A 17,977-nucleotide genomic window follows, 5' to 3' on the forward strand; every position below is an offset into this window, starting at 1 on the left:
CGGAGCAGGTGACAGGCTGCTCAAAGATGAGGGTGCCAACAAGGAGTGTGATGAGGAGAGTCGGGTGAGGAGTGGTGTGGGGAGTCTGATGTGGGGACTGTGGGTGGGACTGGGGACGCTAAGGAAGGAGGGCCCCTGTGCATAGGCAGTAGCTCGGTCCTCAGAAGTGAGGAAGAGATTTAATCTCTTAAACTTGCTTTTAGGGAGACCCCTCCAGCTACATGTGCCTACGCTTCAGGGTAATCACTAGTAGTGTTACATGAACACGTGCACAGGGGTAGGGCGCTCAGAGTGACACCTGGAGATTTTCTTTTTTTTTCCCTTTAAGTTTATTTAGACAGAAAGAGAGAGAGAGAACAAGAGAGGGGCAGAGAGAGAGAGAGGATCCCAAGAAGGCCCCACACTGCCAGTGCAGAGCCCAACTTGGGGCTCGATCCCACAAACCATGAGATCATGACCTGAGCCGTAATCAAGAGTCAGACGCTTAACTGACTGAGTCACCCAGGAGCGCTCCTTGGAGATTTTCATTGTAACCTGCACTCAATGATTTTAAATGCATGTGAAATAGCTGTTCAGTGAAAACTTCACAGCCATCATGCATGCAAGTAAAAAGAAAAAAAAAAAAAGGAAGAAATAAGTCCAAACGCAGCACTAAAACACTAGCTATGAAAGATTAAACTTTCCTATGAAAAAATAGAAATTTCCAAGTTGAGTTATGACATTAAAAAAAAAAAAAAAACTATGCCATTCCAGGAGAACTGTTTGAACACAAGAATACCCATGAAGGTTGAAAACAGGGAGATGGAAAGCTACTGGCAAAGAAAAGCAAGCCTGGGTGAATAATGTCATCCATGAGAGCATCCCCAAGTACAGCCTGCTGATGGCTGAAATGCTAGATCTGGCTAAGACACTCAGTCCTGACCGTCTTTCAATACATCCAGTTCGCTTGGTTGTGACCTTGTTTTATTACAGGACCCTGCTCCCTGTGTATATGCAGCTCCCTGTGTGCTGCTCCTGTGATGTGGACGTGGCACGAAGCATTACTGCCCGAAGTACCACGGAGGCGTGCAGTCGATGGGCTCTTCCTCCCAGATGGTTTTCAGCCTCTGGGCCCAGGAAGCCACCATCGCCTTTCTCTCTTCTTCTGATGCAATCTCGGGAGCAAAACTGATCTGAGGGGCAAGGACTTTAAATCCACAGAAGTGCAAGGCACCATGCTACAGCCACAAAGAAAGCAAGGAAGTGATTAGAAGACACCCTTTACGTATCATTCAGTTAAATAATCAAAGGCGGGGTGGGAGGCGGGGGTTGATGGCCTGAAACAAGCCTTCAAAAAATATTAGAACAACTTAATACTATCAGGTAGCCGAAAACAACTGAGCTGCCCTATAACCTTACAACGTGGGCCTTTACAAGTGATGTGAAGAACTTTGGTGGACAGTTGGAAGTTTCAAATCCTAATTGAGGTTAATCTGTAATCTTTGCTTCTGACTCCGATAGTAAACTTTATGGTTTTGATTGATTAGGCAAATTACGGTACAGTCATACAATGGATTATTCTAGAATGATGTGACATTATTCTAGCTATAGTGTATAATCATGGATGGTTGCTCGAGATATGTTAAATAAAAATGAGAAATTTGTAGCAGTATTTGTAGTATACCATTTATGTAAAAGACATAAGCATAATAACCCTAATAATAAAAAGCATACATATAAAAATATGCATGGGCCATAAAGAAATACATCAAATTATTAAAAGAAATTATTTTTAAGAGGCGGATTAAGAGTATGTTCTGTTTTATATTTTATAGTCTCATCTTTTTTTTCATAATATGTACTTTTGAAAACTGAGAAAACATATACAAAGATTTTTTAAAAACAAGAAGAATTTAAGCTTGGCTAATAACCTCTAAGAGACCAGTTGACCTGTGGATTAGAGAGTTTAGGCCTTAAGTTCTCTCTTTCTTCAGCAAAGCATCACTAAATGGAATCACTATCCTGTCTTTCAAAGAAGACAACTTTTTTCTAGAAATATCACTCTCCCCACTCTGCATTCCTTCCCTTAAAACCCTACCTTTGTCCAGACTTGCCCTATCAGGGGTAGGTCAGGGGATGAGGGGCCTACACGCCTGTCTACATTTTTAAAGTAAGCTTGCAAACTGCTGAATATGTGATCTCCTCCTCCCTGGACAAAGGGACAAAGGTCCCTTCATAACATCCTGGAAGAATGGTTTGCATCTAGGTTTCTCAGTCTCCTGGGAGCTCAGAGCCAGGATGTAGCCACCTGACCCAGAGCCTGCTCTCTTCCTCCTCACCCGAGCTCTGTGCCTCATCTGCTTATGCTTTGCCCCCTGCCTTCCCCTTCACAGATCGCCCAGAGGTGTGCGGAGGCAGGATGATGTCTACCTGGGAGGGCAGGCCCAGAGTCCTGGAAACCTGGAGAAGGGTGTGGCTCTGGGGATAGGGCACAGCCCCCGGCTTCATGGACCCATCACCTGTGGTGGGTGTGAGGCTGTCTGGAATGCTGGCCCTGGGGCACCTCTTGCCTGGGTTCAAGGTTGATGCCCCCTTCACAATGCACTGCCAGTCAGTGTGGACAGCTACCCACCCCCCACCATCCGGTGCTCCGCACACACACAGGGCCACCTTGGGGTGGTTCTATTTACCATAGAGCAGACATGAGCTAACCAGGTCTGGCTTAGCTTCTACCCAACAGTATCAAAGGCTATCATTATGTGTTTTCCCCACAGCCAACTTTTTCAGTGCTAAGTAAGAAACTGAAAAGGGCAAAATGTTGTAACTTCTTGTATTCAGGTGGTAGATAAAATGGTCCGGGTTTCAGGCTTACATCACATCTTATTTTACATCTGGGGGAGCTGTAGGGGGAGCAGAGGGGAGTGGGGGTGCAGCAGGTACCTGGAGGGGCCATAGGAAGTATCGATAATCTCCGCTGACTCCGGTTTTCATGTACATCTCGGCTGTGCCCCCCGTGGTTAATGAAAGGAGGGCCAACTTATTCTGTGGAAGAGAAAGCAAATGCATTTGTGTGGCCTCCAGAGGAGACAAATGTGACCCCAGCACCAAGGTTCATAACCACTGGGAGGGAAAGCCTGAGGTAAGTTCCCTGCAGGGATGGACAAATGATAACATTCTCATCTGCCAAGCCCAGCCACAAGTGGCAACCATGTCCAAACAGGGATGGAATGGACCATATGGACACAGGGCTTGGATATGACCTGACTTCTGGTAGAGAGCAGGCCTGGGACACCGTGTGGGAGGTGGGTAAGGCCCACCTGCCAACATCAGGGGCTGCTGTGAGGGCGAGTGAGGTCCCTGACACACAGGACCCTGACACTTGGGGCCCTGACACAAGGGATCCTGGCACACAGGACCCTGACATAGAGGTCCCTGACCTACAGGACCATTCACTAAATGGTGCACTATTTCACCAACTAAGATGAATCTTTGTGACTCAATGTTTTCTTTATAAACACTTATAAAAGCATCTTCTGAGGCTCTTAGAATTTAAAACATCATTAATTTCAGTAAATTATTTAGTATGAAATTCATAGCTACCGTGCACTGTGCATCTACCAGGTTCCATGCAATCCTCACCCTGTAACATGGGTGTTACATCATCTTGTTTTTTGTGGTACGAATGTGAAGCTCAGAGAGGTGAACTGGTGTGAGGTCATGGCTCACCTCTGCAGCACAGAGAAGACGCCCTCTCCTGAGCCAGAGCTGACCACCGTGCAGTCCTCCAGCCCTCCTGCCACACTAATTCCAGGCCCTTCTTGGCCACACATGTACCCCTCACTAGACGAAGCCCTGTGACTTCACAAACTTCGCTTTTCTTACCCAGGTACAGGACATAGGGTTTTGCACATACTTGGTGCTCAATCAGTGTTTATTTACAAAAAAGCAAACTAGAAATAGAACCTGATGAGACACGCCCCCAGCAGTACACAGTGATCCTCATCCCGGAGTACATACCTTGAGGAAACCGGAATCATAGAATCCTGGGATGTCGAAGGCAAACCCCTGGCACAGCACCCTGTCCATCCAGCCCTTCAGGATAGCCGGCATGCTGAACCAGTACAGTGGGAACTGGGGACACAACACGGGGAGAAACGAATGCTGCGGGCAGTCTCAGGCTTCATATTTGGTGCTTCAGAAGGAACCCCACTGTCTTCCTCTTCCCAGATGGCTGGGCAGGCGAGTGTAGTAAGAGGGCAGCACAGGCAGGGTGTTTCTTCCCTTTCACTCTGACGCACCCAGTGTGGACAGGATGATGGTGGGGTGGAGCAGGCCAGAGCTGACAAGGGTCCTGGTTGCTGTTAACAGGTGGCTCTGCGTCCCCAGGGACAGACCCTTGGGCTGGTCCCTAGGCAGGTGGGGAGGCACTGGGGCGCTGATGGACACTGGCTCTGTGGCAGCTGTCCTGTGACCGACCCAATCAGGGGGCACAAGAGGAAGGGTGTGGAGAAGAGTTTGTCCCTTTATGTGCTGGGGGTGAATTGCTGCCATCTAGGAGTCACGCTGAGTTAAGTTCTGAGAAGCTTTGGATTTTGATACAAATTAAAGCTTTATCCTTAGATTCTACACACCAGTGGTAAGATGTCCCTAAAGTCCTCTCTGGTCCTCATGGAAGCCCTAACACTATATCCAATATCATTATCAATGAAAGGAGATGAACACAGATAATAATCTGTTACCAAAGGCAGAAGGAAGCCCATGCTTCATGCACTTTTGCTGTAAGTCTAACACAGGAGTTGACATTGAAATTTAAGCTCCATAGCCCACTGCTGTGTGATGCTGACATGTTACTTAACCTCTCTGTGCCTCCTTTTCCTGATCGGCAAATAGGGCTAGTACAAGTTACTAGCTCACAGCATTGTGGGAAGGATTCAATGACTCATTACAGTGCTCTGAACAGAGTCAATGCTGAGTGAAGGGGAGTTGAGATCATGACTAAGCAGTAGTGATGAATGAAATTTTTTCGGTGTTGAATGACAATGCAGACCCTCTGGGCAAACTATCAGGAAAGAGGAAAAGCAGAGGGAAAAGAGCTGTGAAATGCAGTAGGGAAAAAGAAAGACCAGCACATAAAGAACAAGCTCTGGCCTGCTTTAGCTATCCAGCTACAGGAGTGGAGGAGGAGACGGGGGAGGGGAGACGGGCTCTGCGTGGTTACCCGATTCCAGGGAGATAGGAAGAGAAGAGCGAGAGCCAAGTATGGTTCCGCCTAGTCCATGTGCCCAGACTGCTCAGCAAGTTGTGATAGAGCCCTCCTGTCCTGGCAAGGCTATTACTCTGGAAGCTAAAGCACATGGCTACCAAGGTGTATGGCACTGGGACCCAGCCATATGCAATTAGGATAGAAGAACATCTTGCACTTTGACCAGATTAGCAGCTCCAGGTTGCCCAGTAAAGGGACGGTGCCAGGAAGGGGTGGATGGAGGCAGCCTGGGCAGGGCGGAAGGGGACAGGTAAAGCATCCCCTCCTCCCATATGTGCAGGGTGATTTTTATAAAGGACATGCTGTTTCACCTGCAAACTGATCACATCCCTGCCCCTCACCCTCACATGGTGGTCTTGTTCTCCCGCCTGCTCCTTGCCCTCAAGCAGGGTTAACAGAGACAATTTGGGCCAATCAGATCCATCTTGGAGATTCTGGATCCAGAGACCTCAGTTCCGATGTGTAGTGAGAGAGGAGAACAGAGGCGGCATGCAGACAACAGCAGATGAGAATCAGAGGGAAAGGCCAGAGGGGTCCCAGCACCCAGTTTCACCGCCCCTGAAGCCCAGCTGGCCTGCCTGTCCCTGAGTTCCAGGAGACCCAAATGACCAGGGCCCTTAGAATAAATTCCTTCTTTCTAGTGGACTTGGATTTCTGTCAACCCAACAGCTCCAGGAAAGCACAGGTTTATTTTGCTGCTAGGCTCTTGGTGAGCTCCACGAGTGCATGCCTGTCAGGCTGTGGCGGGCAGCAGCCTTGACGAGTGAGAGCCCACAGAAGCAGTGTCCTGGCTCCGTCTGCAGTGAGTCATGGCTTGGGGACAGTTTGTGAGTGAATACATGGAAAGTGGGTGGGTGAGGCAACCAGTGACAGGAAGGAACTAAAAGATTTTCCTCTTAATAATCAGGATGTTTAAGGCAGGACTTGCATTTGGCTTGAACTACCTTGACAAACACTCATGTAGACAAATCTTGTTTTCACGCAGCCTCTGCACGTGTAAGGTGGCATCAGAAGGGAATGAAGGCAGCGCCACCTGCATGATGCAGGCATTTCTTGGGCCACTGGGCTAACGGGAAATTACTATTTACTTGGGAGCCGAGATTTTGAGTGACCAATAGTGGCTACATGAATGTCCTTACCCAATTAGACATAAATAAGTGTGTGAATGTGCTAAAAACATTAATACCATTTCTAGGAGTGTGAAACTCCATACCTGGAAAGAGGTTGTACATAGAAGGACTCTAATTCATTATAATAATTAGACGAAACACAAACCTGAAATATCACTAGATCAGCTTCCTGAACCTTTTTCTGCTCGTCAATTATGTCACTGGTCAGAGCCCCCTTTTTACAGGCTTCGTATGCTTCCACCCCATAATTGAAGAACTCAGGATTAGAGACAGCACCTGGAGAAGAACAGGTGATATGTTCTTGCTCTCATGTATGCACCCACAGCCCATCCTGGCCAATCCCACCAGCATCACTGCCACCTGGACTCCCCAAAGCAAGTCACCAGGCATTTACGGAGGCTCCAATAGGCATTGGGCCCTGGGACCAGGCTATGGAAATAAAAAGAGAGGAAGCTACTGTTCTTACCTTCAGGGGACTCAAAGTCCAGTAAGAGTAGATAAATAACCAAATGATCAACACACAGAACAACAGTTAGCTGGCTCAGCCTAAAGCTATGGTCGGATAAGCCTCGCATCTTATAATCAAGATGCACGTGGTCTAACCCAGGACAGCAGTGGCTGGCTCTCCTTGGGTGCATTGTCAATGAGCCCAGTTTAGGGCTTTGAAGATGGAGTAGGAGTTCACCAGGCAGTCTGGAGCACTGGAGGGAAGACAGAGGACACTCTGGGCAAAAGACAGGGAGAAATCAGCGTGTCCACAAACCACACCAGCCCAGAAAAGGGCCACCAGGAGCACCTCTCGGGAAATGGGTGAGAGGCCAGGAGGGCTGCAGGTAACCTGAATGGAGAGATAGGTCAGCTCTCATAAGCCTGTCTAAGGAGCTTGACTTTTTCCTGCACATGGGAGGCCATACAATTTAAGCAGGGAAAATAAATAAATACTCCAAATTCGGTTTGGAAAAGCTCACTGTAGCAGCAGTGATTCAAGAACAAGTGTGGTGGGCAGCAGGCAGTCGGGCAGCAGCAGTGAGTACGAGGAGGGGCCTTGGGCTAGAACTTACAGCACTGCCCGTGACAGCTAACATGAAGGAGGAGTTATTCTGATCTACACCTTCAGTTGAAATCTGGCAGCCAAAAAGATTCATCGGAGGCATGAATCAGAATTAACAGTAGCTTACCATTTACTGAGGACTTCCTACCTATCAAGTGGTGTACTCTACACACATTACCTTTTCTATCTTTATAATAACCATTAAGTGTAATTCCCAGTCTACCAGAGAGGAAACTGAGACTTTAGAGAGGCTGAGCGACTAGTTCAACACTACAGAGGTCTTAGCAGCCAGCAGAGGTAGGATGACCAGGTGTGAACCACTCCACCACATGGAGTCTGGAGAGCGGCAGACAGACCCCTGGCCGTGTGGAAAAGAACCAGAAAGAAAACTGAACCCACAGTCCTCCAACAGATTTGTAATTCAGAAATATTTCAGTGTTCTTTGTTTCCTCTTTTAACCTACTTGTATTTGATTTTCATTTAAAAAGCACACTTTGGGTGTGTCCTATGTATAAGGTTTTGTATTGACAAGAAACCCAAGGATGGTAACTGCTATTAGTGAAGAGACTGTGCTCTCTCAGGCAGGTTCCGGGTAGGGTTTTGGCCACCCACAGTATGTGGAACCTATAGCAGACACTGGGGCAGTTCTGATAACGGTAAACAGAGATGACAAAATGTGCACAGGCCAAATATATTCTAATATTAACTACTAGAAAAACAGAGGTGAAATTATTATTTGCACATGATTTGACTGTATATTGGGAAAGCTCCAGAGAATAAAATCTACTACAAAGAGCGAGAAAATTAGTAGTGGCTGGATACACACCACAGAGGCACACAGAGAGGCACACTTTCTTCATGCAGAGAAACAAAAACCAGCTAACAAGAACTGTGCAAGGTCTGTATGAAGAAAACTTATAGAGATCCGTAGGGTTGAAAAAGAAGATGTGAGGAAATGAAAAGGCACACCATTCTCTTGGATAAATAAAAGTTCACCTGTAACTGGATTGGGATCTCAATGAAAATATCATCTGATTACTTTTTGAACCTGGAAAATTAATTCAAAAGATTTTATAGACAAGTCAATGAGAAAATGGAGAATATGCCCGTAATTGCCTTATACAGGACAGACCATCTCTGGAGGGATACAGAGAAAAGTGGGTACACTGGTGACCTTGAGGGCAGTGAAACTAGGTGGGTCGGGGCCAGGGATGGGAAGACCTGCCACATGGACTCTTTAGACTTGAGAATTGGGTATCATGGGCAATGGTAAGTTTTTTCAGAACATTTTTTCAATTAACAAAATAGAAGAAAGTTAAAACGTTTAGCCCCTGACTCACCAGTGATATCTTTCCTGGTGGCCCTCGGCTCAAAGTCCATGGCATACAGGTCAGAAACGGTGACAGTGCAGCCCTGAGCTCCAAGTTCATCCACAGCCACTTTCTTCAAGGATCCATTGAAAGACCTGGGTTCTTGATGCGCATAGACAATGAGAACTTTCTTGCCTAAATTGGAGAAGGGTTTCTCTTGAAGAACAATTCCTCTTTGTCAAAATTCCATGAAGACTAAGACAAAAATGAAATGTATATGTGCAATACAGGCTGAAGTTAAGAAATACCAACCTTTTTTAATGGATGACAGTTTTAAAATAATGAACATTTTTAAAAAAAAATCCAGTTTTAACGTCATTGCTTGAGCTTACTAATACATAGATATAAAATGGGTCATGATTCCTCAAAAATAACACCACAAATTTTTTTTTTTTTTAATGTTTATTCTTGAGACAGAGAGAGACAGAGCATGAATGGGGGAGGGTCAGAGAGAGAGGGAGACACAGAATCTGAAGCAGGCTACAGGCTCTGAGCTGTCAGCACAGAGCACCACACGGGGCTTGAACTCACGGACCGTGAGATCATGACCTGAGCTGAAGTCGGACGCTTAACCGGCTGAGCCACCCAGGCGCCCCAACACCACAAATTTAAAAGCCCAATCTACTGTGGTTATCCTCTATAAGAGGTTTTAGCCCTATTTTCCAACATCAAAATAAAGCCACCATAACTGGGGGCACCTGGGTGGCTCAATGGGTTGAGTGCTGACTCTTGATCTCAGCTCAGGTTTTGATGTCATGATCCGTGAGAGCAAGCCCTGAGTCAGGCTCTGTGCTGACAGTGAGGAGCCTGCTTGGGATTCTCTGTCTGTCTGTCTCTCTCTCTACCTCTCTCCCTGCTCACTCTCTCTCTCTCAAAATAAATAAATAAACATTAAAAAAATTAAAAAAAAAAGAAGAAGAAAGCTACCATAACTAACCTCTCACGCTAACCCTACTGGGCTGGCATCAGCTACTGACACACAGTTCTGCCTCCTTCTCCTCCACGGCCACTGAAATGTGACATGTAAACAAGGTATGGAAATCGGACCCCTAATCCCAGAGGGAGGCAAGGCCTATATGGAATCTGCTCTGGGTGGCTAAACTGATGACAAAAAGGTTCTAAGGAGAGTCAGGTCTTAAAGGTCCTGGATGTGTCATTAATACCAATACCCTCTGAAGCAATATTTCCTTTATTCAGAAGATTCTGTGAGATTAGGTACTGGTTTCTTCTGGGAAACAGCTTTGGCCTGGTAATGTCTAAGACAAAAATGTTTGAACTCCTGATTTAAGTTTTTCAGTTTAGGCCCTTAAGGAGCAGATACAAATGTTATTTGAAGCAGACAGTTTGGGGGCATTTAACTGGGTGTAAAGGTTGAATTCCATGAGTTAGGTTAATGGTTAACATTATTGTTACACAGGAATTCTACTAATGGATCCAAACGAAATAATCTCCATCAGCTGTTCTCAAGTAGGGGCAGGTTTGGCTCCCAGGGGACAGTTGGCTATGTCTGGAGACATTCTGTGTCATCACAGCAAGGGAAGAGGGTGCTGCTGGCATGTAGTAGAGAGACACTGGAACTGCTGCTAAATATCCTACAAAGCACAGGAAAGCACCACACCAAAGGATTATTTGCCTAAAATGTCAGTAGTATTGAGGTTAAGAAACCCTAATCTATGCCATAAGACGTAAAATAAGGTAAATTTTTATGTTCTGAAAAGGTTTGTATGTCATACTGTTGACAGAAAAAAAGTTGCAGAATGGTGTGTGTGTGTCTGCATGTGGTGAGCAGGGACAAAAGTAAAAATTAAGTCATACTGAATTTTATTTTACTTTTTTTAGTGCTTATTTATTTATTTATTTATTTTGGGAGAGAGAGAGAGAGAGAGAGTGAGGAGGGGAGGGGCAGAGAGAGAGAGAAAGGGAGAATCCCATGGGGCTTAATCCCATGGACTTTGAGATCATGACCTGAGCTGAGATCAAGAGTCAGACACTTAACCGACTAAGCCACCTAGGTGCCCCTGGTCATATTGCATTTTAAACCACAGTTACTCCTGGGGTTCATTCACTCAAGAAGTATTTATTGAGGGGTCCCAGATGGCTCAGTAAGTTAAGGGTCTGACTCTTGATTTTGGCTCAGGTCATGATTTCACAGATCATGAGTTCAAGCCCCGTGTCAGGCTCTGCACTGACAGTGTGGAGCCTGCTTGGGATTCTCTCTCTACCCCTTTTTCCCCTCTCAAATTAAATAAATACATTTTTAAAAAAGTATTTATTGAGCACTACTACAGCCTGGGGATCATTCCAGAGGCTAGAAGCAGAGTAAACAAGATAAGCATGGCCCTCACTTCTAGTGGGGCTGAAATGGGCAGTAAAACGAGGAAGAAAATACAAAACAAGATAATTCCAAATAGTGATTCATGTTAAAACATGAAACAAGTTTTATACATTTCAGTCTTGTTTGGATTTTTATACATATTCAATTTCTAATTAAAATTTGTATTTAAAAATGTTTAATTCCCCCATAGCTAACAGTCACCTGCCATGTTCTAAGAAGTTGGATTCTTCCCCTCTGACCACTGCCAAAGGGAGGGTCTGCTGTTAATCCTGGGCACAGAAGGATTCACTGTGGCAAGCCCCAGGCTTTCAGCTGTAGTCACTCTTCTCAGTGACCCTGACAATCTGGAAGAGAAAACAAACACTTGAAGGACATGCGGAGAGGTAGTGGCGAGGTCCATGTACCAACTCCAGGCCTCATAAAGGACATGCAAATGTGTCTGAAAAAAAAAAAAAAAAAGCCTTCTCAGCAGGGGGCCACCTGGAGATTTAAGCCTCAGAGGACAAATCATGCAGGGTGTCAACACCAGTACTTTTTTTTTTTTTTTTGAGAGGACCCAGAACCTTCCGTGAAGGCAGCCCTTAATGAACAGGTCCTAGAAAATGAGAATGACAAGAAGCAGGAGGCTGGGCCCTGTGTCCTTCCTCCCTCCCCCTCTCCCACATTTTCACTTACTACAAATAATCAACACAGCTGAACAGACAAAGGTCAGGAGTACAGGTGAGAAATTCACAGCTACCATGTCTACGTGGTCTGCAAAGTGACAGACAGACAGTACACACACATGGTGGCCAGCACAGAATAAGACTCTGGAAAAATGTCAGTTCTCCCCAGAGAGCCTCAAAGGCACAAGAGAGACCTGAATCCTACTCCTGGCTAGCCAACTCTGAAATAACTGGCTTCACTCTGGGAGAGACAAGGTATCTCCAACAAACCTACTCCCTCTGCCCCCAAAAAACAAACAAACAAACAAACAATCCACAGCCTGTGAGTCAAGGTCAGTGTGGAGATGCTGTATGATACGTGCTGTATCCACATGACAATTTTAACATATCAATGCATCTTTTTTTTAAAGTTTATTTATTTATTTTGAGAGAGGCAGAAACAGCGTGAGTGGGGGAGGAGCAGAGAGAGCCGGAGACAGAAAATCTTAAACAGGCTCTGCACTGTCAGCACGGAGCCTGGTGTAGGACTCAATCTCACGAAACCCGGAGATCACGACCTGAGCCAAAATCAAGAGTCAGAGATTTAACCAACTGAACCACGTAGGTGCCCCTCAGTGCATCTTTATAGTATAACAAAAAGAACAGAGAGACAGAAATCAGGTTTATCCATGGCTACAACTGGAATCTGGAGCAGAGCCTGAATTAGCTTCTTCCTGGCCCTTGCATACCATACCTTCAGCTGTCCAGGAGCCCCAGGTAAAGGGCTGAGATATGCAGAACACTGTGAAGAAGTGGAAGTGGGTTGCAGGGGGATGAACTCTGCCCCAGGTTGGGTGTCCTGGGGACAGAAAGGAAAGGAAGTTTAAATAATTGTGGCTGGAGGTGAGTTGAGGGCAGGCAGGGCACTTAAACTGGAGAGTGGGCAAACAGCTCTGATCAGACAGAGGGTGGGAACTCCAAACACCATCATAAACTCAATGGTAAGTTTAATCCTTGCCCATTTCTCAAATTGACTGCTGACTGAACAGTTAGAAATCTGCCTCTTTGGCTACCCAACATCCCCTCTTGTTTTTTTAAGAACAGTCTCTGAATTTAGTCATGTGTCAATGTGCCCAGCTAATGACTATATTTCCCAGTCTTCCACTTAGGGGTGGCGAAAGAGGTGAAGCAGAAGCCATTAGGGGTGGCTCTTAGGACATATCCTTGAAGGGGCTGCCTCAGGGGTGGGGAGGGTGGAGGTACCATTTCTGCCCCTGCCATTGGCCTTCATCTGAGCTAGACTGTGGAATGACAGCTAGGGCTCAATTAGCCATCTTGGTATCATGGGGGTAGAAGCTATAGACTAAGGAAGGTAGAGCAGAAAAACAGGAAAGGAACCTGGATTCCAGATCCTTTCTTGGAGCCATGAGATGGTTCTGAATTGCCAATTTTCAGACTTCTTTACATGGGAGATCAAACTCTGAATCCTGTTTAAGCCGTTGGAGTTGACTCTCCATTAATAGCAGTGAATGGGACACAATTCCAACGTATGCATTCATTCAGCTTGGACCTACCCTCTGGCCAGGTACTGCACTAGGTGCTGAGGCTACAGCTGTGAACAACGTAGGTGAGGAGAATGGAACTTTATGGGGGGGGGGGGGCTGGGCACACAAAGGAAGCAGGCAAGGAGAGGCACCTGGGTGGCTCAGTCAGTTAGGCATCCACCTTCAGCTCAGGTCATGATCTCGTGGTTTGTGAGTTTGAACCCCCCACATCAGGCTCTGTGCTGAAGCTCAGAGCCTGGAGCCTGCTTTAGATTCTGTCTCCCTCTCTCTCTGCTCCCCAGCCCCGCCCCCATTCATGATCTGTCTCTCTCTCTCTCTCAAAAAATAAACAAACATTAAAAAAAAAAAGCAGGCAAGGAAAGCAACCATAAAATTCTAGATAGTGATAAGTACTAATAATAATGCTAAGTGACAGCGATAAGAAAATAAAGTACTTTTGTGGTTAAAATGGCAGGGGTACATTTGTTATTTTAGATAGGATGGTCCAGGAAAGTACCTCTGAACAGGGATGATGATATGGACTCAGTCTTGCAAAGATCAGAGGTTCAGGCAGAGGAAATGGCAAGTGTAAGGCCTGAAGTAGGAAATGGCCTGGAGTGTTCGTCTGTGGTTTAAAAAAAAAAAAAAAAAAAAAAAAAAAAAGGAAGGAAGAGTGGGAGGGTGGGAGACATGGTCAGAGAGGTGGGGTAGGGTCTGTAGACCAGGGGCAAGGATTGTACTCTAAGGCTAACAGAAAGCCATCAGAGCATCTTAAGCAGGAGAATGACTGGAACTGAGTACCTTTTACAAGGTCATCTGTGTCACTGTAAGCTCAGGGAACACCTTATGCTGAGATCTCATTTTGGTCTGGATAAAATGCTTTTAATTTCAATGCCCATGGCAAGGCATCCCTTCTTCTGTATCCCCAGGCCTCACCATTCCCTGCTGTTTTGCTTGGTTCAGTTTATGTATTTACATCACATGCCCAGCCGCTTGAGGAACTTGTTTGTGACTTTCCTCTCATCCATTCTCCTATTTGTGCAGATTAAGAAACAGGCCCAAGAAGTAAGCAACTTGTCCCAAATTACAGAAAAGACTCAAAACCAGACTTTTTACTAGCTAGTCAGTGTTCTTTACTCCCGGCTCACTCAACTCCCTTAACACCCCCCTCAACAGCAGTATTCTCCTTTGTTAGGAATGATGCACTTACCCAAGTGGAAAAAGGAACCCTGTGGTCTGTGAAAATTAATAAAGGGAAACCTCATCTAAAATGGAATCAGGACACCCTATAGAGGGGCCTCTCACCCACAAACTTTCCCTCACAGCTTATCTCACATTCCTGGACAGGAAGTTCTCTTTACAACCCAGCAGGAGGAAGAATGATTTTCTTTCTCTTTGGGGAGCAACAGCCTAGCCAGTGAGAAACTGCTACGATTCAGCCAATGAGAAACCATCGCCATCCTGAACTCTTCACTTTCTTCCAACAGAGGAAAAGCAGCCCGTCCCAACTTCCTCCTTTGTCTTTGTAAAGTAGCATGCCTCTCCTTTGTTCTCCAGACTGACCTATGGTTTGCCACAGCTTGCCTGTCTCAAATTGCAATTCCTCTGCTATTCCCGAATAAAGTCATTTTGCTGGTAAAATAACTAGCTCTTTTTTAGGCTAACACGTTATAAAACTAGGTATACCCACCTCTGATATTTTTTGTGTATATTATTTCACTTTAATCAGCACCCAGAAGCTATTTCATAATGTTTTCACTTGATTTTTGAGATGTTTAATAAAAGCAAACGTCATTTAGAAGGCAGTTGGAAGCCAGCAGGAGTAGCCCTCACACCTATGGCTGGGGCAACTGCAGACCTAAGAGGAAGCGATGAACCTCGCACATAGGTATCTGCTGCCCTAGCAGGAGGAAGAAAGGTTTCCTCCTGCCCCCGCAACAGCCCAGCCAATGAGAAGCCAGTATTCTTGGACCTCCCACTTTCTGCCAATGGACTTTCTGTTTCTAACAGCCTTGCCAACCTGCGCTTTCCCAGCCTTCCTCCCCTTTCTTCTGGGGACTTGTGTATGACTTTGCCTAAGCTTGCTTGTCCCAGATAGCAATTCTCCGCAATTCCCAAATAAACCCATTTTTAAAAAGTCTATTCTTTTTTTTTTAATGTTTATTTATTTTTGAGAGAGAAAGAGAGAGAGAGATGGAGACAGAAGCAGCTTCAACTACCAGCCCTGGAACTCACCAACCAGGAGATCATGACCTGAGCCAGAGTCGGGAGCTTAACCAACTGAGCCATCCAGGTGCCTCCAAAGGCGATTTTGCTGGTAAAATAACTATCATGTTTCTTTTTAAACTTAATATTTCCTACATGCATCTTTCCATTTAGATAGGCTCCAGAGCCGGTTGTTAAACAGCTACATAACATTTCAATATGTATGCATGCCCATTTGTGATCATTTCTCTCCCTGGGCACCTAAGTAATTTCTCCTACCTCCCCTCACCCCAACTATAAATAGCACTGCTAGCCGAGGTATTGTTTCATACACACTCTTCTTCACGCACTTCTTTGGCTAATCTCAGAAAAACAAAAAGTTAAAGATTACTTTAATAGTTTCTGCTACAGACTGCCAAGAAACCCTTGGCAAGGGCCAAGCCAAAATAGAGGCGGGCTCCCTGCGGCCAGCACAGCCCCAGGCGGCGCCCCTTTGGCCTAAATCATGGCACCTTCCCCCCTCCCCCGTCCAAACTGACCCTGGGCTGCCCTGTTCATTCGGGACCCGTAGGTAATCACACCACGGACCTCCTCGAGTAGAGGAGAGATTATATAAAACGATTCTGCTAAGCGTTTATAACCGGACCTATCATGCAGTAGGGCTCAGGAAGAGATTCCTACGATCCCAGGGTGGAAACGAGGAACAGCCTGCGAAGCCGACAGCAGCGCCCTGTAAAGTGCCCCTCCCAAACACCCGCACCCCGGCGAGTGAAGGCAACTCACTCTTCGGGCAGCGCAGGCTTCGGAGAAGCAGCGGCAGGACTCAGCCCTCCGCCTCCGGGAGCGAAGCTCTGGGCTTCCGCGCCCAGGTTCCGGCTGCGCGGGGCCACGCACTCGCACTCGCACGCGCCCGCCCGGCGGAGAGTCGCGGCTGCGCTCTGTGCTGCCCGGACCGCGTGGACTGGAGCGGGCCCCGCGGTTCTCCTGAGCCCGCCACTCCCTCATCCCAGCCCTCTCCCGGCGCCCCGCCCCGCGCGTCCCACGCTGGGCCCCGCCCCCGTCCGGGCCCCGCGTGGATGGCTCAGGCGGGTGCCCTTCCCCACCCTCGGAAGACCTCTGGCTTCCGAACTGGACGTAGGTAGGTGGCGGGAAAGCCCTCCTGCCCTGTGTCCCTTCCTTTCTCCATCTCTAGGCAAGTATCCAAGTAAAACATGAAGGTCCATGGCGTCATGCATAGCAATAAAAAGCCATGAACACCCAACAGCCTGTGAGACTCCAGAGAATTATGCCGAGTGAAAAAAGCCAATCCCAAGAGAGTTCCATCCATGCTGCATGATTTAATTTATGTAACATTCTTGAAATGACAAATTATAGAAATGGAGAACAGATTAGTGCTGGCCAGGGCTTAGGTAGGGAGTGGCTATAGGGGCAACAGGGACCCTTGTGGTGATGGAAATGTTCTCTGTATCATTGCCAACATCCGGTGATATTGTACTGTAGTTTGACCAGATTTTTTCATTGAAGGATCCTCAAAAAGGACACAAGGGATGTCTCTGTGTTGTTTCTTAAACGCATGTGAGTCTGCATGTTTCTCAAAAGAAAAAGTTTAATCAAAAAAAAAAAAAAAAAAAAGAAGAAGAAGAAGAAGAAGAAGGAGAAGTGGGGGTGGGGAGGAGGGAGATGGGTGGGAAGGGGAGAGGGGGAAGGACAAGGAGGAGATTGAGAAGATTTAAGGCCTAGGATAGCCCTTAGAAGTCAGAAAGGTATATGAACCAGAGCCTGTGTGTGTGTGTGTATCAGAGACAGAAAGAGAGAGAGAGAGAGGTGCTGGAGAGCAGTTTAGGCTAATTATCTCTTTTTCTTTTTTTCCAGCACTTTCTGTGCTATGGCTATAGGGGCAACAGGGACCTGTTCCCTTCCACTGTGACCTTCCCAAGGGCTCTCCCCAAACTCTGCTTTGATTTCTGGTGTCCTCAGATGACCGTATAAAGCAGAAGGAAGGTTTCCTCTGCGTTCACAATGTTCATAATGAAAACAACCACAGCTGCTTGTAGACCCATGTGTTGGCTTGCTATTGATGTTTTCTGCTGTTGATGTATTCAGAAGTGAGAATATGTGGGTGCCTGGGTGGCTCAGTGGGTTGGTTGAACATTTGACTTCAAATGTTCTCCCGGTTTGTGGGTTTGAGCCCTGTGTTGGGCTCTGTGCTGACAGCTCAGAGCCTGGAGCCTGCTTTGGATTCTGTGTTTCCATCTCTCTCTGTTCCTCTCCCTCTCGCACTGTCTCTCTGTCTCTCTCTCAAAAATAAATAAACATTAAAAAAACAAAAAATAAATATAAATTTTTAAAAACGTGAGAATATGGCCTCTCTGAGATGCTCTCATGCCAGCAGGAAACAGAGCCACCATGTCTTGTGAGCCCAGAAGATCCTGGAGGCAGTTTTCATTTTAGAATGA

At 46.4% G+C, this 17,977-nt stretch overlaps 1 protein-coding gene across 2 annotated transcripts; it reads right to left on the bottom strand.

Annotated features, from left to right (window-relative positions):
• Positions 1–946: 946 nt before the first annotated feature.
• On the bottom strand, positions 947–16,430 carry NQO2 (N-ribosyldihydronicotinamide:quinone reductase 2). Of its 2 annotated transcripts, XM_030314950.1 has the most exons (8): positions 16,305–16,430; positions 12,527–12,631; positions 11,330–11,472; positions 8,764–8,928; positions 6,518–6,648; positions 3,997–4,110; positions 2,920–3,021; positions 947–1,217 (listed from the first exon to the last, which is right to left on the bottom strand). In XM_030314950.1, the coding sequence occupies exons 3-8, from the start codon at positions 11,334–11,336 to the stop codon at positions 1,041–1,043; spliced, it is 696 nt and encodes a 231-aa protein (XP_030170810.1). In that variant the 5' UTR covers positions 11,337–11,472; positions 12,527–12,631; positions 16,305–16,430; the 3' UTR covers positions 947–1,040. The 2 variants fall into 2 exon arrangements, with proteins under 2 accessions (XP_030170810.1, XP_030170809.1); XM_030314949.1 differs by lacking the exon at positions 12,527–12,631.
• Positions 16,431–17,977: the final 1,547 nt, after the last annotated feature.

Source organism: Lynx canadensis, chromosome B2, assembly GCF_007474595.2.
Source record: "Lynx canadensis isolate LIC74 chromosome B2, mLynCan4.pri.v2, whole genome shotgun sequence".
NCBI classification, from domain to species: domain Eukaryota; kingdom Metazoa; phylum Chordata; class Mammalia; order Carnivora; family Felidae; genus Lynx; species Lynx canadensis.